At 37.7% G+C, this 23,753-nt stretch overlaps 1 protein-coding gene across 1 annotated transcript in view; it reads left to right on the top strand.

Annotated features, from left to right (window-relative positions):
• usp43a (ubiquitin specific peptidase 43a) overlaps positions 1 to 23,753 on the top strand; it is a 121,048-nt gene that overhangs the window by 25,642 nt on the left and 71,653 nt on the right. Inside the window, exon 3 of the mRNA XM_088005349.1 lies at positions 11,151 to 11,248. Within this exon, the coding sequence (XP_087861475.1) occupies positions 11,151 to 11,248 (98 nt within the window). The remainder of the gene's footprint in view (positions 1 to 11,150; positions 11,249 to 23,753) is intronic.

The raw sequence follows: 23,753 nt of genomic DNA, 5'->3' as shown, positions 1-23,753 counted from the left end.
ATATCCATAGTATTTACTCCTCTGCTGCATTTTATGTGTCTACCTCTGTTGGTGCTCATAGCTTTTTTTTTTTTTTAAGGTTTTACTGCAGCTTAAGTGCTAATGTGCCAGTGTGGCAGATTTTTCAGAGGGATAAAGGATTTTAGAAAACTGACCCAGACGTGTGGCTCAAACTAAAAGCCCCTTTTGACACTAACGGTAGTATAATTTCTCACTGGAATGTGAGGGAAACATTTTAAAAAAGCCTGTTTTCAGATGGATGCTAATGAACTAGTACATAAATCAAAAAACATTAAATCAAAGAAGGATGTTGATCATGTATGTTTTGTTCTTACCAGTGGATCAGTACATCCTTTCAAGCTGTTAAAGCTTGAATGGATGCTGAAAGCTTGGTAGAGTTCATCTTTACACTTTTGTTTTAGATGCACCAGACGTATCCACAAATATGAATTAATTTGAAATTTTATTCTTTTTGAGCCCCAACTGATTCAAACCTCTGATTTAGATTCAATTCACTCAACCAGGAAGTTTGTTTCTAATAGGAAATGAGATGGCCGTCTCTTAAAAGATAACATGATAGCTTAAAAAAAGAAAGTATACCCTTCTCAGTAGTCAGTGGGAAACTTTATTGCAACATTTTTATAACCGCTGGGCAGCTTTTTGCATTTTTCCACTGGCATTTTGATTACTTATTTATGTTGAGGAGCTCCAGATATTTACATCTGCCATCACCCTAATCCCCCTACCAGGATATTTATTATCTCTTGTCAGAAGAAACATATTGGCATATTGGTAAAATTACTTAAATTTTCCAGGGGTATGGAACAATTTGAGCTTAATTGTACAAGAAAGTAGTTCATACGTTGAAACTTGTTGTGATGTCTCTTCACTACAGAGAAACACTTTTTTTGTAGCCATCAATAAACTGAACACAGTTGTGGCATGTATTTGGGATCATTGTCTTTTCATGTCCAAGTCTTAAATGTCCGACCCAAGCCCCCTTATAGAAAGTGGCTTAAACTTCATTTAACCACCCAGGACCACAAAGGCTCCAGATCAACTAGAAGGGGTCGAAAAAACCTTTTTAGCATTAACTTGGACTGAGTGCATGCCAAATATGAAAAAAAAAAAATAATAATAAAAAAAACTCAATCTATTCTCTAGCTTGACTGGAGTTTGCAGCTCCCCTCATAGAGGGACCAAATTTCTCCTAGAGAGAGATTTTTTTTTTTAAAGACAAAGTAGGTAAGGATTTGGTTATTTGGCTCAATGACAAGACAAATGATTGGAAGACTCAAGGTGAAGGCATGCTAATTTCTTTGGATTACTTTGAATAGTGCAATACAAAGTGCTTTGCAAGCAACGAAAGATAGGAGATAGAAAACAACAAATACATCAAAAACATCAACAAGGCATCAGATAACAGCAGAAAAACTAAATTAAGACATGATAGAAATGATAAAGCTCTGTGTGACCTTTATAGCTAAGCTGATGTCCTTTTTGCAAAGACTGATTCACTTCAATAATTTAAAAACGGTTTAATGTGATCCATTTTTCTGGTGTTGGGCACTTTGGATGTGGAGACCTGTATAGGTACTGTTACACTAATCTAAGTTGTTGCAAATGAAAGTATGTTTTTTTTTTTCTGTTTCCTGTTGCACACAAAGCTCTTAATTCTGGTAATGTTAAAGTAGTCATCTGGTTATTGATAGACTGCATAGCTTGTTAAAATTTAGATCTGAGTCTTGTATTATTGCTTGCTCTGTGGTTTTTAACCTATCAGAGTTTATTTATGTTCTGGTTTCTGACCTTGCAATTTTCAGGAAGGAAATCAATGACTTTTATGACTTCAATGAAACAATGAAGCTATCAAACCTAATTGCGGTGTAGCAGTTGTTAGGCTTGGTGTCCGCAGCATCATACTGATGGACTATTTTGCTGCCTGTTGTACTGGTGCATTGCAAAAAGCAGATTAAATGATGGAGGAAAATGACTTTCAAAGTCCTGGATGTTTTGGACAGATGTGCAGATGTTCCACCAGGATAATGATGCTAAAGATTGTTTGGAGTGGGTAACACTGAAATCCACACCTCTACTCTACTGAACATATATGCTGAAATGCAAGCTCAGTGCCAGGAAGCCACTGTGGTTGCACAATATTAGGAAATACAAAATTATGATATAATTTTATATTGTGGTGGTGAATAAGCTTCATCCACATTTCCCTCAATTCTTTCTGTTTTTCATTATCACCATAGCTCCCGATTATTTACCATTTTTATCACTAAGATCTGTATCATATGTGGACCAGATCCATCCAAATGGACAAGTATTTTAACTTGCTTGAGTCTGAAATCATATCACCTGGATTGTTATAACCTACCTAATATAATGTCCAAGCAGTCCTTTGCTTCGGCGATGTTGCACAGTGATGTTGTGATGACGGTTGCAATGCTTTAGATTGTGCAGCTCTTAACAAAAACCACCCAGGTTACATGAACCCTATGAATTCTTCCAAAAAGAGTGATGAAGTATCCAGTTTGAAACTGTTAGAGTTCATGGTAACCAAGACATTAAAGCAAATATGAGTAGTGAATGTATATATTTGAGTCTGAATCTATAACTTGGACCCTTTGTGGATTACAGAAGATCCTCAATGACTTGAAGCTAAAAATCATTAAAATTGTATTTTTTTCCCTTATAGTCCAACGCCCAGAGAAACATTTTCAATAAATCAGTTAAACTCCCAAAATTATTGACATTTGCATAAATGAGTATGTGCACCCTTAATTGTAAGTTTCCATTTCTTATATAGACACTTTAAATATACAGCAAAGACCTTCAGCTGTGGTTCAAGTGAGTATGAATTGTCAACGGCCAAAAGTTATTCCTCCCACTGGGGGATTTTTGCCAATTTAAATTTAGAGTTTTCTCAGTTTCTTCTTTTGCACATGATCTCTCTCAATCGTTCGCCGGATGCCAAGCACCAATCAGCTGTGCTGCTTCTTTTCTGATGGGTCCAACGCTCCTGGCAGTGATGATCGTCATGCTCCCCTGCCTCCTGAGAGAGCACAAACAGCCGTACAGGGCCTATCCTCTGTAGAAGTAATACATTCTCCCCCTTTCTTTCTAAACGCGTGACATCAACTCCTTTATTTCTCTAAATCAATATTTGCTGGGGAATAAACACCTCCAGCATGCAGATTAAACACACGGGAGGGGAAGGGGGAAGAGAGAGAGAGAGAGAGAGAGAGAGATGGCTCCGGCCAAACCAGATTTGGCCGTCGGATCTCTGCCTCTAGCTCTTGTCCGAGGCTGCTTATTTTTCTGTGCTGCTTCTGTTTAGCCTCGCCAGCATCGCCATAGTAACAGCCACAGAGTGACGAGGCTGGCCGGCTGCACTTGGCACCGTTTAAAATGAAGTGGGTGCACGCAGCGCCCTGAGGGGGCAGGTCTGAGATCAGAGAAAGATGCTTTGAAGCTGCGTTTTGGCAACAAAAGAATGAGAAGCCGTGAATAAAGTTTCATCAGTTTGTCAGGAGAAAGCCACATGAAGCGGCACAAGTTAATGAAACAAAGAGGAGAGAAAGCTGATGAGTGGAAGAGGGCAGAGGAGCAGGGCTGAGAGTGCATGTGGGGTTATCTCCCAGCTCGCCTTGTTTCTATAAGCCAGGTCTGAATGGGCCGAATTAGCAGCTGCCCCCAGCTGAAAGAATAAAGGTGACTCAGCTGGTTTACTGCGCGGACAGCATTTCTTTCATTCCTCCCCTCCTCTGGAATGCTTTCCCTTATCTCTCTCTGAGTCAGTCTGGACTTCGCTCTGTTGTTTCTCCGTTTGTTTCCTGTCCCTTATTCAACTTCAAGTTATTTAAGGGTGCCCAGTTAGTTCTGTGAAACCAGCAATATTACAATTAGCTATTGGGATTCTGATGCGTAAAGCTGAGCATAGACATATTATAATTTTCTTAAATTTCTAAATTTGGTAGCAAGCGAACAATGAACAAGCTGTGTGTGGAGGGTGTCAGTCTGCCTTGAAACAGTGCTACCTTAATTAATATGTGGTGGTCCCACAACCTTCACACCATTACTATTTGTTTTTTTTGTTTTTGTTTCCATAGAGATTTTAAATTGGCAAATTTATTTTTTGTGAGGTCCTGTCGATCTGTAGGTTATCTCTGGGATACAAAAGACTTTAAAATTTACTCAAAATATTCCTTAATACCGACTTCCTAGTTTGAATTCATAAAACTGTGATTTATAATGGAGATGTAGAAAAACCACAATTGCTTTGTGAAAATAAAATCTGTTTCACAAAGAACGCAGCCAGAGTCAAGATGCTGGGCACTAAAGCTAAGGTTGGTAACTACTACTAACATAGCTTCCTTTTGACATTGAGATAGAGATATTTATTAGAAAAAATGGATCTGATCATCTTTAGTTCAAGATGTAACTAATGACCAGAACTCAAAAAGCTTTTCTGATGAGATGTGAAACTTTTCCAAGCAAACTGGTTAACACTAGAAATAGATTCTTAAAAAAACAAACAGTTTGAGTTTATATAAACTTTGATATTTTTTTTGAAAAGTGTAACAAACACTTAGAAATTAGGTGAGAATACTCATTTACTTAGGTAAATCAGTAAACCTAATTGCATCACTATGCCTCTAACAGTCATCTTAAATAAGAACTAATTATTAATGTACAGAGTGACACGGAGAGGTTTAACAGTTCTGAATATACAACTAAACGAGAGAAGTTCTATTCTGTAAAATATAAAATATCGGTTTAATATGAGGACATTTTCATTGTAGTGCATCTAGATCATTATGACTGAACCACTTCATAAAATTTACAACATTCCAGTTTCCAATACTTTCTGGGAGAACTTGCTGTAAATCATCATAATATAAATGGTTTATGGCCACTTATTCATTCAGTTACTAATAAAATCTATTGGAACTGCTAAAGTTTCTCTTTGTGTCAGAGATTTCTACTTTGTAAAAACAAGATCAATTCAAAGAGCAATCAGTTAACTACCAACCCTTCAAAGGGTTACATATTTGGGATCTGATATTTGGTTGTTAGGCACTTCAAATGAAAGAGTTCCTTTGTTTTAAAAATCCTGCTCATAAACTGCATGCTGCCTTTTACCAGATATTTACTGATGCTGCATCGTCTCTAAATACCAGAGGGCGATCTGACTGTTTCCTTAAGCAGCCAGGAGTTATGTCTACATCGGCTCGTCTAATTCACATGCTCTGCAGGAGACATCATTGCTTATCCTGCTGGAGACTGACAGCATCAAGCTGCTACCAGGAGCTGACTACTTCCACTCCACTGACAGATTCCCAGGAGCTCACTGAGCATAAACTGGGGTACACAGTTTCAGAAAACAAAAAATGTAGAGACAAAACTGTGGCGGCAGAAGCTGCGTACACATCATAGCAACATAAACATGCAGTTCTGTCACCTACTCAAGCAATAATTCATATTTTATATAGTTCTGGGTCGACAACACATCATTTTATGTCAACTATTGGCTTTTAACTAGAGGTTAACAAATACTTTTGACCTTTTAAGGTGGCATCTTTCACAGCAAAGTGGGAATGATGAGAATATATATTTCAAACATAGAAACTTTTTAATTTGTCTCTAAGATGAATTTTCTGAATAAAAGGAATCGTGGAGGAAATCCACCACACAACAATGATTAGGTAAGATTTGAATCACACTTGCAAGAATAGACATTTTAGCTCAGGTCCCATGCATTAAAGAAAAACAAGTGAAATAACCGAGCAAATAGGACTACATGATGTAATGAAAACATCTAATTTCAATACAACTGCTGAACATGGCAATAACAGTATATTTTTATTTTTGTTCCTTCATCATGTCCCACCATTTGTTGTAAACTTCAGCATCTCCACTGAAAGTATACTTACATGTTAGTCGAGTTCAATTTTGACAAGTTCAAAGGAAAAATGTTGGATCTCGACATCTTGATTGTTTCCATGTGTTGGTTCTGCACAAGGCCGCTGCAGTTCACCGGCTGAAGAAGCCAACACTCACAGACAGAGCTTTAGACTGCCATGAATGTGTCTCCGCTCATTTTTTTTGCTGAAGATGTTTATGTACTTCTATGCTGAAAGGAATATGGATACATAAGTGAAGCCCCTGCTGTAAGGCTGCTGCAAAATGTTAAACCTGACGACTGACAACCAGCAGCGGCTCTACAAAGAGCGCCATGGACTTATGTGGGGAAATGTCTTGGCTGAAAAAGTTATATTGAGCATAAATAGGAAATTGCATTTCCCACTATTTTTACCCGATGTTGTAAGGGACAGGTAAAAAACTTCAAGATTTCTTCCAAACCAGTTCTGTACAATTGTGTGTGGCTTTTAGACTGTGGTGGGAGTGATCATGTAAAATGAGGCGTGATCATTGACAAAATCAGCCTTATTTAGTTTCCATTCTCTGTAAACCTTTGGATTTTAATCCAGTGAATCTTGGCATTGCAATGGACTCGGACCTGAACCTTTAAAACTCATAAAGACGATTACAAAGTCGGTCTTCTACCACCTGGAGAACATTTCCTGGGTAAAAAGACAAATATCTCAACATTTTGGTTTTAATCATTTGTGCCAGGTGAAAACAGTATTGGAGACTCCATCCAATAAGCTGATTATCTTATTGTCATATTAAGTATTTTTTTTCTGGTGGGTCTTTCTGCAGTGGTCGCTGGATACACCCTGGACAGGTCATCAATCTGTCACAGGGACTACATAAGCAAATTAATGTTGTCCTCCAAACAGCTATTTGTAGAGTTTTTGATATAATGTGGACCCTCAGAATGCATATATTTAGGAATGTATACAAAGATGAACCTGGGTGGATTAGGAAAAATTCAAAACAAAACTCTTAAGTGAAATTACTGAATTACTCAAGTGCAAAAAAGTAAAATTTTGCGTTTCAGATATGCTGACATGGATTGTTAACAAGCATCATCAATACTTTGATTGGTGGATGTTGTGCTTTTCATTTGCCAATTATAATTTTCTGGTACGATACCTTCATGCCAAGATGTCATAAAATATAGTAAATGGCAGCCATGTTTTCTGCAGAGATAATTGCTGGACACGCTCAGCCTCCTGGCCGGGTTTGTCCATTTCATGGTTTATTGTTGTCATGTAATGCTATCTGGGACTGCCTGTATCCCACACCATGGTTTTCCTGCTTTTTTTTTTTTTTTTTTTTTTTTTTTTTTTTTGGCAAATCTTCTCAGACTCTTATGGATAGAGTGTAGGTGGGTTGAATTTTGCCTCCTAACTATCAGATTTGCCCTTGTTGGCTTAAAATGAACATTATCAGTTTCACAAATGTATCTCTTCTTATCTGGATCTTTTTCTGTCTTCCTGTTTTTAACCAAAGCAATAAGCATCATTCCTTCTGCTTTGTGGCAAAGAAAGTGAGTAATATGAGGAAATGAGGTGAAAAGTGTTGTGGCATTCAAGTTATTAATAAGTACTCGATCCCGGATGCTTGTGAGTGAGCGGGCAGCAGTTTTTCTGAATGTGTAAGGATGACTCAGAGCTGCGGCTGGCAGCAGAGGTGAATGTGTGATGCCTTCTGAGCCAACATGTTGATTGGAAATGTGGTTTGGGATGATAACAGATTCTGTATCTTTTTGTTTGGCCACCGTTTATTTTATCTCTTATTCTCTCTTGTTTATGGAAGACTTTCCAAATTTGTCCTCATTAAGGGCTTAAGAGCAATGACAGGGTTGCCTCTGGTTTGAAAGCTATTACACTTTATGGCTAATAGGCTGTAATTTCCATTAGTGACATCCAAAGTTGATTAACCAAAGTCTGGATATAACAAGTTTAAGTAATGAATAATTTTACTCATTTCAGCAAACTTAGACACATAATTTTAATTCAGTTCACTTTTTTTGTTTTCCCTTTGCACATAGATATCTTCTAAGAATCCATTTAAAGTTGATTTTTTTGACTGAAATCTGCACCCCATTAGTTATAGATCAAGCTTTTTATCTCCAACTGAAGGATCTCATCTTATATGTTCTTCCCAGCTACACAAACTACATTCTTCTTCCTTTTCTCTGTTGCATCGATTTCCAATTTTTTTTAGACCAACCCTGTGAGATGAAGAGGCTCTGTGGAGTTGCTCAGGAACAGTCCACATGCCTGTGTGTGCTTCGGGAAATCAGCAGGGCTTTGATACCAGCATATGTTTTCATGTAGGAATTGGAGTGCAGAGATATCCAGAGGGAACCTGAGCCTCCACCAGCAGACAGACAAAGGCCTGCATCTGGGGCAGAAAACGTTTCCCCTGGCTGGGCTGGAGAAATATTTTACTCCTCAAACCGATCAGAGCACAGATTCATGGGGGAAGAAAAATTCAGAGTTAGAGAATAAGAAATCATTTCAACTCATTGAGGAGTTCATGTTAGCCTTCCTACCTAACATCATATGGCCCCTTGAAGATGTCTGCTGACGGTTGGGTTGTTGCCTGATGAAATGGGTGACAGTTTGCAGAAGTCGGATTCTACGAGGACTTTTTGGGTGTGCCAATAACTATTTTTTTTTTTTTACGTAAAGATTTTTCCCATTTCCTTTTATTTTAAAAGTCACTTTTTTATATAAGCATTGGTCTTTTTAAATTCTGTGTAATATTGAAATTAGAAAAAGTTTGGTAAGAAAAATTGTGGAAACATGGAGGAAAGCAGATGAAATGGCTATGCAGTTGCTAGTTGAAGTTGATTGTTTTATAAATAAAGGTTAAAATTATATTTTATTTTGTTCAGAGGCTGTTGCACTTCACTTCAATAAGACATTTGGTGTTGAAGTGTTTTCTTAAAATCCTCTTTTGTTGCGCTTAATATTCCGCAAATAAGTCCTGGAAAATGTTTACATTTTTTCTATCAAAATACTTTGAGCCACATGTCAAAACGAACATGAGGTCAAATCTGAAACTGAAGGGAAGCTTGGGAACAGCCAGATGTGTTTCTTGGACCTTTTTACCTTGGTACGTATTTAAGTTAGTCATACTTGGAGAAGTTTATGCAGATGCAAAGAAGAAGCTTATTGTTCAAAATTAATGCAGCAATGATTGGATTCTGTCCAAACAAAAGAACAGTCTTGTCAAAGTTAGATTGTCATTTTTCTGTGGACACGGTTCAAGACGAATAGAGAAAGTCTCAGTTCCCCAGAGAGGGAGGGCGAGACGAATTCTTGGTACCTTGGTGTGTCTGTGCTGAGTCACACAGAAGGTTTTGGTTGGACACTTAAGTGTCTGTTGCCTGAGTTTCCCAGATACAAAACAGCCTGAATAATGAGTTTCAAAGGTCACATGTGGAAACCGTAGTGAAAGTCTACCTCCAAAAAAAAAAATCACACCTGTATGTTTTATATACCCATCATTTGAATCTTATCACATGTCATCTTCATTGACATCTTATAATGAAGATGTCAATGCACCTAGAAAATGGCTGATGACTGAAATTGGACGATTTTCTTCTTGACTGATGCTAATCGGAGATTGGCCAGATGATTGATCAGATATTGCTGTCAGATTGCACTGACGACACTGTTTGAGGAAGTTATTACTGAGTGAAGATGACTCAGACTTAGCTATTTTAGGTATCAGTGACTTTTTAAAAAATGAAGTTAGGTATACCTTGAAGAAGCTATGTTCTTTGCCTTTGCAGTCATGGCTTGACACTGGAACAGAGTTGGTGAAATAACATAAGTGTATCAGTCTGTTGCTGTTTTCATTTTTTTGGATTTGCATTGTTATTTTATTTCTTGATATGTTTGAAGTATCTCCTGCTTGTTCAGTCCAGTGCAGCTATTTTTTTTATTTCAGTGGACATTAGCACAATACTTTAGGTATTAAAACCATCTTCTACAGCTAATGGTTAAGAACAGATTTTTTTTAAAAATCCCATGTCAACATGGTTGTCCTACCTGTAAATATCTGTCTGCGTTTACTCAATAGAAATTGCAGATCCTTACCGTAACTCTGGAATTTCCTAAATGCCGCCAGCATTTGCAAATTTAATGTCACATAACAGAATCAGGCTGAAGGTTTGAAAGGATAAAGATAAGCAAGTACTCTGTAATCCTTTCAGCCGTTCTGGTATCTGCTGAAGTCAACTTCAGGTAAATCGCTCCTACCTAAAAATGATGGGCATTAAAACAGAGCTGCTCACTATATTGAACTGCAGTCGTCACAGAGAACTGTTTAGACATGATTACCTTGAGGAAATGTCTCAAATGTTGTGCATTCACACTCTGCATATTTCGCCAGGTGGCTGGACTATAACTACCCCTTCCTCCCCAAACCAGATTTGGTTTTATTGCTAAAACTGAAAGTGTGGTGGGGACATTATGTCATGGTAACTAAGGAAACACATCTGAAAAATGTGGGTTGGATGATAACCAGCAAGACCGAAATTGCAATTCTGAACAATAATATCACACTTACATATTTTCCTGATATTGTGTAGCTCTGGTAATTAATAAAAACTGCAAAAGTACAAAGTGAGTAAAATGAGCAGCTCTCCAGGAGCAGAAGTGATTCCCCTGTTAAAAAAATAATTATATTTTTAAGTGACTTCTAACTAACTACTGCTTCTTCAGACTGCAGTTGTAACCTTGTTGATAACAGGGGAAAATTGGGAACTTTGAGACTTATTCCTATAGAAATGACTTCCACACTGAAGAGCGTTGTTGGGCCTGTTAGTAGGTACGGTGCACTCTGTGCTTGAGGAAAAGAAGATTTTTCTGAGCAACCAGTCAGCAGCCATGGCTGGTCAATCTTAAAATCAACAGATTCTGTTCTACAGTCTGCTTCTCTATTCATCTAAGATTATCTGCCTCACTTATTTATTTCATGCTAAATTTGTGACAGGAGAAGATTTGGAAGTGAGGTGTTTATCCTTTTTCTAATTGTGAGAAAACAAAGGTAATATAGACAGAATGCTAGCTTCTGGACTCGTGTGGACACAAAAGAATGACATTGCCTTGCCTGTATTTGTGCATTTGCTTTCAACAGCATTGTCTTGAAAGGTTGACTGTCTCCTACAGTGATTGTTTCCTTAATGTGTCTCTTCCCTACCTTTCTGCCTACAGGCGACCAGTGCATCAGAGAATCCTTCCAGTTTACCCAGCACACAGCAGCCTCGGGGTCGCCACAGCTTTGTCCAGGAACACTTTCAGGCTCAGTACAGGTGAGTGTTGCTGAGATAAACAGGGAGATACATCTACATTAGCATCAGTATTGGCTGGTTTTAGTCATTTAACATTCTGGTTATGATCATGTACAACTGCTCCAAAATTAGCAAGCCAAACAGGCCATGTGGTGCTTGTTTGGGCATGTGGCTGTAATAATGATACAGTATAGGATTGGGTGTTCAGCAGAGGCAGGGAAGCAATTTCAGCTGTATGGTCTTTTTTTCTGGTGTTGAAAGGAAAAATGTATATCAATTATAGTTGGTTGTTGACCATAACAGCATCATTGACACAAGATATAAATATCAGCCCAAACATTCATGTCGGTGGATTCCTAATACATATGTTCAAACACTCCAGAACTTCTTGTAGACATGCTTCTTTTTTTATTTTTATTTTGCTTGTTATATTTTGAGAATAATATCAAACGGAATGTTGCTTCGCCTCTGCAGCCTGTAGGTGTTTCTGGCAAAAGAATGGAAAGTGAGAATAAGGAGGACTACTTTTAAAACTTGGATATCTCATGAATTATTCAGGGTGCTTGCTGTGTACTGTAGATAAGGTGTTAGGGTTGATTTTTTTATTTATTTTTAGTAAGCGCAGGGCAGTACATGCCATTAGAGAGTATATCTATTCAGACATAGTGGGAATGGATGAAAATAGGTCAGACAGACCTATGGAGGATCCATGGGATTTATCTACAGCTCCGGCTCTCCTTGCTTCACTTACAGTACAAAGTTAGCTACCTTCTTCTTTGTAGAATTTAGTTACTTCATCCTGGAGGGTAAGAATCTCCGCTAACCGTTTTTTTAATGAGCTGCAAATTTTAAGTTCTAATTCACAGAAAGTTTAAGCAGTTTTAGAAAAGGGACGGAGGGGTTAGGTATTATGTATTTTCAAGGCACATATTGCCATTTTATAACACAATCAAGTAACTTATTAAAATGCTGTGTATATAAAAAATAACTTAAGATATGTGAGTTTTATGCCCTGAAATTGGGCTTCCGTTTCTTTAAGAAGCTACTGCTCTCTGACGCTCCGCCTTCAGCACATCATCACAACAATCTCCATTATGCTGCCTACAATCATTCCTGGCAGTGTTGGAGTGAGAAGTAGTTTTTATGATGAGCCCAGACTTGCAGTTCCACCAGACATTTGCTAACTGCTGCTGCCACTAGTCTGGAGGAGCTGAGTGGAAATGGATGTGGGGCAGGAAAACTCTGAGGCGGAATCTGCAGCTTCAAGGAGGAGCTTTTTGGAAATAGGCAGTATTTTATTAGAGAAAGTGGTTAAGTACCCTGGAGACTCAAGGATTTCTCAAACAGGTATAGAAGAATAAAAAAACACTCCATGTATGTTTTTGACGACATAACATTATAAGATGAAATAGAGCTCAAAAAAGTTGATTTTATATTATACTCCCCCCTTAATGTGTCCAATTATCTCCAGTTTAGTGCTACTTTCTGCTGTTTTTGTGGCTCAGCCTGTCTTCTAATGGATCTCACAAGAGTATACCGACTGGCGGGCACCACAGGTCACTAATGCTTTATGCAACAATGTATCTGCCCGGTAGGCTGTAAGACATGTTTTTATAGTACAGCTTCACATGGTCTATTTTACAAAGAAGTATGTGATGTAAGCCAAAGACACTTCTGCACCCCTATGCCATCATGGATACTGCACTATGCTCTTTGTAATATCCTGGATGTTTTTGATCCTCTCCAGCCTAGAACACAATGTTCAAAAGTTGACCTTAAATGACGTGGATCAAACAGACAAACCGTTTTAAACCTTGCTTGCATCAGTGTACAACACTGTTAACCCAGTAAAAGAGATGACATAGAAAGGATTTGAGTCTAAAGATGCACCCAAAAGTGGTTTTGAGATCTGAGTATTCCAGTTTATCTGTAAGGCATATTTAAAAACTACAATTTTGACCAAAGTCCTATGCAGAAATGACAACAAAGTACAAAACGACAAAATAAACAACAATCCCTCACCTACAACTTCATGTCTCATGCTGTATTGACAACCAGTGATGAAAGATAAGTTTTTAAATAATATTTAAAACCATCAAGAGTTGGATTGATGTGTAGATTCAGTTTATTCCACACTAAACACTTGATTTCCTCTGTACTGAACAAATTTGTTTTTCAAACGTAAAACTTGAGTCAAATATATTTCTCAAATTTCTAACTAAACTAAAAGTTAGCACTGTGATTATGAGTTGGTCCAAGCAAACTGTAATCACTTTAATTATGATGGTTGAAATTAAGTTGAGGGTGCCGTTAGCATATAAATGGAAAAAACAAATATTTTTTCTTAAATTTTGTCATGATTTGTATGTTTGTGGTGGTGAGGATGAACGCTGAGACCCAGATGATGATGAAGATTTAATAAGAAGCTCAAAACAGTCCAATGCAGGCAGCACAGCAGAGAGAATAGCACACAGCTAACTGATAGAGGACTGAAAAATGAGAGCTGACGCCATCACAGGACTTAACCGGTTCTACTGTGACGATGGACAGACTAACGTTGACAAAAACGAGGACCCAACAAGAGACAGAGACAACAGGTGAACTTAAATACACACGGGGGTAATCAGGTAACTAGACACACCTGGGAAGCAATCAACCGGGAAGACGCAGAAACAACAGAGACTCAGGACAGAAACTGAACACAGAAAAACCGTAAAATAAATACACAGAAACACGGATCAAAAGAAAACATGTAAAACAGTTATCAGCGAGCAGTCGGTTCAAAACTCAAACTATGAATCTTTCTTTGATCACACACTTCGGTGGGGAAGTTTTTACTGAGGGCTGAAGACTATTTTTAGCATCACTGAGATATTTAAAAGTAAACCAGAGGAAGAAAAAAAGGCATAAAACACTAAACAAAAAAACATTTTTAAAAGCAGATTTTTTTTTCATAGAGCATATCCAAGATATTTGAAAGACAATGGAGTTTGGGAAGTTAAAATATCTTAGCACAATGCTACTTGTCATGTTTATGGATGGCGCTTGCAAAGCAGTCAATTAGCTGCTTTTATTTCCCTTGGTGCCAATTGGCTGTAACCCCCAAATGGCACCAAGAAAGACAATGGATAAGAAAAACCAGAGATAAGAAAGACGATGCTAAGACTGTTTCCACTGTGTGCATATTAGAGTAAATGCCGTGTTTGAGCTATTAAAATAGAGGATCTCGCAGTAGGATGTGGTCCCTAATGCCCACTAACACCAGGTGTCCGCTGTACATCTGTTCAGATGGTTTTGAGCACAGTCAATCAGCCAATCAAAACATCAAAATCAGCGCATTGAGGCAAATGGATGTTACTAAGATGAATAGCTGACGTTGAGCATTAAAATGTGGAATAAAAGTGACACGCTTGCTGGCGCCAGATGGGCTGGTCTGGGTGTTTCAGAAACGTCTGGCCAGGAATTTCATCCACAACCTCTTCTCTGAGAATGATTTGAAAAAGAGAAAATATCCTTCACGTAGCAGCTGTGTGGGCAAAAAGGCCTTCTTTCCTCAGGCAGAAAAACACATCAGGTGCTACTCCTGTCTGGTAAAAACAGAGCATGTGCTACAATTCACACAAGATCACTAAAATTGGACAATAATAGACAGGGAAGGTGTTGCCTGGTCCAGTGAGTCTCAATTTCAGCGAGGATCCATCCTGTCTTGTGCCAACACTTCAGGCTGGTGGAGGTGGTGTAATTCACAACCTATCTGAGTATTATTACTGACCATGTGTACAGCCAGCAGCTGCCCAGAGACCTGAACACATCAGATCAAAGTTGTCCCAAATTTATCTTCTTTGAGGTTTCCACCTTTTCCCTGTAATGAGAGGGAGCATGCCTGAATTTGAAAGATCAAATATTAGTTTTCAAAGCTCCGATCGATGCATCTCTATGGAAGTAAACAGCATTTCCTGTTCAAAACACATTGATGGTGTTTCGGTGTTTTACAGAAGAGAAAATCTCTCCAGATAAATAGCAATGATGGTGCAGTTAGTCTGTCGCCCTGGAGAATACTTCCTGTCGTGTTTGGTCTATCTCACACATGTTGACTTTCAGCAGATTAACCTGTTAGCCAATCAATAAAAAGGTCAGATTCTGACACAACTATGATGTTTATGATAGCTGTGTTAGGTTAACCACCCTTTGTGTCCTGTGATTATCCATTTCCTTGTCTGCTTAATCATGGATCGAATGTCTGGGGATGGCCCACATCCCTTTAGAGCGTAAATACCCATGATGCTCTCAGACTGCCTAATTGAAAAGACTCACAGTAAGCCTATTCTTTGGGGAGTTTACAGAGTGTTAAAGTAAGAGTTAAGATTATCTTGAGTGTCGTCTTTTTTTTCCCCCTTTGTGTTTTCTCCTTGGTTTTCCTCGCAATACTACACACATCTGAGTCCTTGAGATATAACTGAAATGTAGCAGCTGAGAATTCATTTGCTCATCCCAATAATAGTGAATTTTCATATAAATGTCTTGTCCATGCCTTCCACAAACTCTTATGAACAAAAATGTGTTGCTCTGTCTTTGTTCTATGTCTTGTCTCTGACACACACACCGCCTCTCTCATCTTTTTACCTCCACACTAGAAACAATTTTGGCTATATTTAGATGTACTGAAGGGCTCCTCTTCATGCTTTTACTATTTGTCTTTTAGAGCAAGCAAGGTAATGGTTCCTCCTTTCAGAAGAGTAGCAGTAATTGGATTCCATAACCCATGCACTTACACCGATCTTTAATCACTGCTCAGTGAGGACCACAATTCACTTAATACCCTGGTTGAAATATTCACTTTTTAAAAAAATACACATTTAAAGCTAAAAGTATAAGAATATTACAAAAAAGTTCAATATTTTACCTATTACACACATTCATTACAGATATAGTTGACATACTCCAAGCCTTTATTTCTTACAATTGTTATGTTTATGGCTTACGGATAATGAAAAGCCAACATTCCTTCTCAAGAATTAGCATATTGTGAAAAAAGGTAAAGATTAGAAACTCATCAAGTTACACCCTAATCAGCAAACTGATCAAACATATGTTAGGGTATCTTGAGCAGATGGGCTGTAGCCAAGTTTATAGAAAGTTGAGTGAAAGAAAAAACTGTGGTTGGAAAAGACACACCAGAAACAAGAAATTACAGGTAGATAAGTTCTGTTTAATTTTTTATTTGGTAGTCAGTTCTGGAGAAAGAAGGGAGAGACATGGGATCCATGTTGATTAAAGTATTGAATGAAGTTTCCACAGTTGGTGGTGATTTTTGGTGCCATGTTATCTGCTGGTCTTGGTAGATTGTGTTTTCTAAAACCCACAGTCAATGCAGCCGTCTTCCAGGAAAATTTAGAGGGTTTTGTGCTTCCTTGCGCTAAAAAGCCTTGTGGAGACGCTGATTTCATTTTCCAGCAGGACTTAGCACCTTTACACAACCAAAGGTACCAAAAGGTGATTTAGTGATCATGGTGTTCTTGTGCTTGAGTGAATAGTGAAGATTATATATTATATATTCTCATTTGAAGATATATCATGTCTGTATACAGTGAATATTTTTAAAATTTAAATAGTTCTTTCAATTGATCCAGGTAAATATTTTAATATGAAACAGACATTTGTGTTTTTACTTCACATGTTAACATGGATCAATATGAGATTCTCACTGGAACTCTCATAGTTATTATAATAAAAATATATATAAGTAAAATTATTTGTTTCCTTTTATCCAGTAAAAAAATGGTCCCAATCTCTCCTCCTGCTGCTAATAAAACATTAAGTAAAACTAGTGCTATTTTTGACTTGATACAAAGAGTGTATTGACAACCATTCTTTTGAAAGTCACAAAAATCTTTCATCCATTAATGACACTAGTTTTCCTTCAGTTAAATACATTCAAAAGAAAAAAACAAAACTGTGCTACACCTGCCAATTTTATAGTTGGTGTTTATGGGACTAGCTAAGTCCCATAAACAGGAGAAGGGATAAAAAAAAAAAAAAACAGTTTAGCTATGGAGTGTGCAAATGCTCTTAACGAAATTTTACTGTTATACTTACTACCACAATAGCAATTGAATTATTGTAGCGATGTGATGTTCTGCTCTTTAATGAATGAACCTGAGGGTCTAACAAGCTGATAATTAATCTACCAGCCAGCCACTTGCTTAAAGGGCAATACACGTGAGCAGACATGTTTTTTAATTAAGAAACCCAACGTATCCAGCGGTGTGTGGTTGAGGGCTGGTGGTGTAAGGCGCATCATTTGTCCATCTTTTTTTAAAACCTGTTCTGTTCATTATGTTGATACTTTTGATGCAACAAACCACGGCAGGAGAGCAATCAAAGTCAGAGCACTTTAGCAGGTCATGTCAACGATAAATGGATCAGGTTAAATATTTTAATATGCTACTTGTAGCTTAAAGGACGTTGCTATAACTGCGCTCCTTTAGTTTCAATCCGTTTTCAGTCAGTTCACTTAAACTTCCTTGTAAGCAACCCAAGACTGTGTGCAAGCAGGTGAGATATCATCCAACTTTTAGGAGTTCGGCACTTCACAGAATGAGGTTCTGTGAAGTTATCAGTGAAACAATCAAGCCCAAAATCATTCATTCCCCTGGCAGACTTAGATTTGAATTGATCTTTTAATTTTACCAACATGTTGACTGGAAGTATTAATGATTTGATTGGTCCAGCCAGTCTCCTGACTTTTATTTGGAAGAAAATTTGTGGTAAGAATTAAACATGAGGGAGATGACATCCTCCTACTACAGGTTGGAGAGCTATTACCAACAATGTCTTCACAGTCTCACTTCCAAAAGCTCGAACCAACCCTTTCAGCCCATCATCTCGCTCCACACATGATCACAGTGTAAGTTTTCTCCGTGAATCCTTTGTGTTGGTGTGTTTTCAGGCTCAGAGGAATAAGCTTCCCGGCGGCTCCCTCTCAGTTAATGAGTAATGGATATTTTAAATGTTTGGGAATTTGTTTCCTGCTCTTGGTTTCATCCAGCCTCCTGAAGTGCACATATGCATATTCATATCCATTTTTCTTATCTCATTAGCCTGAGCTGGCTGCAGAGTGCCGAGTGTAAAGCTTCTTTTAAAGTTGTCTCTTCAACAGGGAGTTACTTTGCATCTAAATGCTAACAGAGCCATTCCTCCAATCTCAACATGATTGATCACACTGGATGCTGTTTTGCTGGCTGCATTTTTAAAGATTTTTGTTTATATCCGCCTTGCTCTCTTGCCTTCCCCTCTCCTTCTGCCTACAACACTTACTCAGTCTCCCTCTCTTCCTCCTCCTTCTCTCTTGATTCTTTTAATATCTCACAGAGACGCTCCTCAAAGGAGTTTGGTTGAGTTGGTTGATCTGAATAAATGTTTGTGATTAGAGCCGGGGACCGTCTTGTGGTTTGGGATGCTTATGTGGGAGTTTTGTGGTGCAGACGCTCCATTGTGCCCCTGTGTTTTTAAATGAGTCTTTGTCAAAACCTTCCTCCGTCTCCGTCTGTCACTCTCTTCTGTTTGCTGTATTTATTTTTAATGGCAGAGGAGACGGTGGAAAAAGCTCAAGCTAAATCTCTCTCTAGGCAAATCAGTCGAGGAAGTTTTTTTGTTTTTTCTACAATGGAGTTTATTTAGATGTAGATTTGATGGGAAGGTCTTACATAATGTTACATATACTTGAATAGTAAATGACAAATTGTTATGCTGTTCACATTCTTAGAAGTACACAAGCAAACAAAACAGTGGCAAAATGTAACCGACTGATAATGAGTATCTTAACGTAACTAAAAATCGTCAATATCTGATGAACAAAGGACGTTGGATGATTTTTTTCCCTAAGATGATCTGAAGACTATTACTGAGAGACATTTGTCTCTGGATATAGAGAGAAATCAAAAACCTTTGGCTGGTTTTATGCATGTGTGAAAAAAAAAATAAGTCGGTGAGCTGTAATAGTAAATGTGAATGAGTATATAAGATGTTATCACTCTTTTAACTTGGGGCTATTTTTGAGAATATCCCACTTTTTTATAGCTAATCAGTTAAATTGATCCAAAGATTTGAAGAAATTATTCATTATTAATTTTTTGAAGGTGAAATAAAAATTGGGTAAGATCCATTTTAATATCAAAACTTTTTCAAGCAGACTCCTGGAACATGACCAAATTTGTTACAGCAGACCAGCGACAGTTTGCAGCTGGGATACTCATGCAGTCAGATTGATTATCTTTTTAAGGCCAGAGACAAACAACTATTTTAATTATCCAGCTTTCCAACTTGTCTTCTTGCTTGTGCTGCAAGTGCTCACAATAAAATCACCATAGCAACTTGTCATATGCTGTACCCCAGAATTTTAGAGACCTAACTAGGGTGAAACTTCCAGGTTTTCTGATTAATGAGGAAGTAAGGGTGTGTGGAACAATACACCCTTGCTTTTCCTCAGAGCACGATCTATCATTGTTGGTGTTATTTTTCTTCTCAACATGACTTTGGTATTGACAGTTGCTTATGATGTAACTGATTTGCAACTTTCTACCCGTCACGGGCTTTTACAATTCAGCTCTCCAAGCTTTCATCTTCTCGGATCGTTTCTTCTAAATGTGCAGCTGGACTTTGGTGACCCCTGAGGGAAACGTCTGGCTGTTCCAGTGTGTTCGGCTAAGTAGCATCCAAGAATGTTTCCAGACACTGACCTTCTTCATTTTGACTTTTGATGCTTTACCACCTGCAGAGGTTTCCTTAAAGCCCAGCTTCACAAAGCGCTTACCCTCCTGCTGACACACCAGCTTCCCTTGTTGAAGCAGACTTTGAAGTGGATGCTCGCCAGCGACTGCATGACATTATTCTGTGAAAATAGTCACTTTTCTTTTCTTTTTTATTATTTCTTTTTCATGTGAATAAGAAGGTCATTTTATTGTGGAATGGAGAAGAAGGTTTTTGGTGTAAAAGCATTTTCTACTTAAGCCGATGTATGAAAAATAACCTCTCAACTGCACATATAAAAGCATTAAGAAAGCATTCTCTTACAACATATTCTTCCTTACACAAAATGGGATTATTGTACACTTAAGAGTGGACAAGACATAAGAAAATCCATTATGCTGTACTTTAAGTTTCACATGTTGAGGCAGAAATGCAGTACTCGCACATTAATATGTGAAGAGCCAAACTGATTAATCATTTTCAAAATCTGTGATCTTGGCCTAGTACACACATACACTAACTGAACGAGGTGGAATGATGTCACTGCAAAATCCCCCTAAAATGTTACCTTACAAGTGTTAGCATGCATCTGTTTTATAAAACAAAGTTTTCAATGAGCCAACCATTGTATTTAGTCAAATACTTTTAATGACTGGCCATTTAGCGTTGCCTGTGATGGGACAAGAGTCGCTCTTTTGAAAGTGTATAGTTGTTTTTTGTCTTGTCTCTGAGGAAATAAATTTGAAACAATAAATAAAGCTTTAAAATGGAGAGATTTTTCTTGGTTGTATTTCAACTGCAGCTCCTATTAGCAGATTAAAGTGCTGGAAAGTAAAAATCTGAACAAACAATCTGGCACCGATTGAGTTTTTGACTGTCTACTAATCTATATGTATGGACTAGTATGATATCGTAAAGGTATAAAAACCCTGAATACAAAATAAAACATTTTGATGATTGTACAGCATTAACACAACAAAATAGCAACAAACAGGACTTCATCTTTTCACACTTTGAGACTTTTCTTTTCTCCAGACCTTTTAGCAGAGTTGATTTCCCCTGACAAGACGCCTTTTCCCAGACTCCGAGAATGAGAACGGAGAGAGTCGTATGTTCTAAAAGCCAGAGACAGATGACTGACTGCCTGGATGATTGGAGAAAAGTAACTTACTGAGCCGTCTCCAAGCACTGACCGTTTTGGAACAACAGCGTCTGGTGAAGCACCAGAATTCGTCTGATTGTGTTTAGATGACAGGATTCCTAAAGGGACCGTTCTGATTTTTGGAAGTAAGATGATGTGAGGATTTCCTTTGATAGGCTGCAGGTTTTAATGAAGTGAGTTTGTAGAAAGAGACATTATTGTAGCTTAACGGTGCCTTTAACAGGGAGGATTTTAACCTTTGTTGAGGTTTAGAGTATTGTCAATATTAATTGGCTCAGACTCTTATAATTTTTTGTTTGTCTAAAATCTGCTCTGTCAGGGACTCGATCTGATTGATCATTAGCCTTTTTCAACAAGGAAGGTCTTTGTTTTTTTACAAACAAACTTTTTGTTATTATAAAATTACTTTTTGTTTTTAGAGATGCACAGAAGGTCATTAAGTTTTATGTCTCATTTAAAAATGTGATATTACAACTTATTGCCTTTAAATAATTTAGCTTTGTTTTTCTTTCATATCTAGATTATGGGTTGTTGGCAAGATGTGGTGAATTTTATGTCAGTGGCCCCTTTAAACATATATAAGTTATTTTCTTACCAAGTGTAAGGTAGTTCTTACACTTGCCAAGCTTGAAACATGGCTGAATAAAAAAAAAAATCCATTACTTTACTTTTGTTTCCTTATATTTTTGTTAAATCCTAATTAAGAAGGATGACTCCACTTCCCCTGGTTGTGTGAAACAGCTAAGTTTAGAGCAGTTTGGAAAGGTTTGTTGGAATCAGCACGACCCTGCGTAATGTTTCAGGATGCTTGTGATGAAGACACTTTTAGTAGTGGTAGTTGGGTGTCATCCAGAACCAGCGCAATCATTGAAACAAACAAAAACGAGACTGAAAATAAAGCAGTTTGCAATGTGTGTCCAGAAATTGAAATTCTTTCAGTGAACCACTACAGGAAAAATACAACAACTTGTGTCAGTACGTTTGTTCTTATAGACTTCAGTTTGTTTTTTGGTAGCTACAGCACACTCACGTAGTCAGTTTGTTTTCTTCAATGAAATTACTTCTAAAAACAAAATTAAGTTCACGTTGAGTGGTCTGATTTTTGCTAAAACCTCATATTGAAAAAGAGTCTTTGAAATTCAAAAGATTGGAGATGAATAAGACCTTCATCCACCCTGAGATAAAAGTTAATTAGAAGCAAAAGTTCTAACCATTTACTTCAGTTGTTTCCACTCAGTTGAAGAAAATTGAGACCATTTACGAAATACTGAAGGTTAGCTATGGTTTGTGTTAAGCATTAGGAAAATACACCCTGTTTTTACCATCACATTTTACCTTCAAAATGTTTTTTTGACTGTAAACGTGTTGATTAAATTTCAACTGTTTGGTACAGCAAAATTCACAAATGTTGGCTGACAATAAAAATAATTTGTTCTATGATTAATATATCTGTCATGATGGTATTGTCATGATCCGTGTTTCTGTATATTTATTTTTAAGGGTTTTCTGTGTTCAGTTTCTGTCCTGTGAGTCTCTGTTGTCTCTGTGTCTTCCCCATTGATTGCTTCCCAGGTGTGTCTCGTTCCCTGATTACCCTCCCTGTGTATTTAAACCCACCTGTTGTCTTTGTCTCTTGTTGGGTCCTTGTCTATGATAGTTCGTCTGCTGGCACAGTTGAACTGTTAAGTCCTGTGTCGGCATTAGCTCGTCGCGTCAGTCTTTGTTTAATTCAGTTGCTACCGGTGCTGAGCCTTTGTGTTTCCGCTCTGCCGTGCTGCCTGAGATCTGGACTGTTTTTGAGCTACGCTCTTCATTAAATTAATAATTTTCTTCTACAACCTGAGTCTCTGCGTCTCTCCTCACCACCACCAACCACTCCACATGATGGGTATAATACTTATTTAAGCTTCATAATATTGTTTAATGTAAATAAGAGGAATTTTGCTCTTTTGATGTAATAAGAATATTATCATAGCTATGCAGATGACAGACAGCTCTACATTACAGAGTCATCCAGTGAGTATGAAGCCATTCAAATGTTGAACAGATGATCAGAACAAATCAATTCATGGATGTGCCTCCACTTTCTTTAACTGAGCAGAAACAAAACCAAAGTCATTATTTTTGCACCTTAGGAGAAAGATCAAAAGTCAGTGCACATCTTCAGTTATAAACACTAGAAACTACTGGCTGAAATCTGTGTGTAGAAATGGACTTGAACCTTCAGGGTCACAAAAAGACAATTGCAAAATTGGCCTTCTAACACCTGACAAGAATTTTCAGGTTTAAAGGACTAATGTCCCAACAAGATCTTAAGAATCTTGTCACTGCGGTTCTTTCTCAAATTGAAAACTGCAACAGTCTGCAACTGATCCAGAACGCTGCTGCTCACTTTCTCACTAAAACTTGGAAGACAGAGCACATCATCCCAGTTCTGAGATCCTTACACTGGCTCCCTGTATCTCACTGAATAAATTTTTAAATACTTTTGTTAGTTTATAAGTTACTGAGTGGTTTAGCACCAAAATATATTAAATATTTGTTGTTCAACCTATCAGCTCACACAGTTTTTCTGGTTTAAGGCTATTCTGCACCTCAGAGTCCGAACCAAACATG

Source organism: Poecilia mexicana, unplaced genomic scaffold (genome assembly GCF_051168715.1).
Source record: "Poecilia mexicana isolate PSO_F unplaced genomic scaffold, ASM5116871v1 scaffold_1, whole genome shotgun sequence".
Taxonomy (NCBI): domain Eukaryota; kingdom Metazoa; phylum Chordata; class Actinopteri; order Cyprinodontiformes; family Poeciliidae; genus Poecilia; species Poecilia mexicana.
This window is presented reverse-complemented; position numbering and strand designations above follow the sequence as displayed.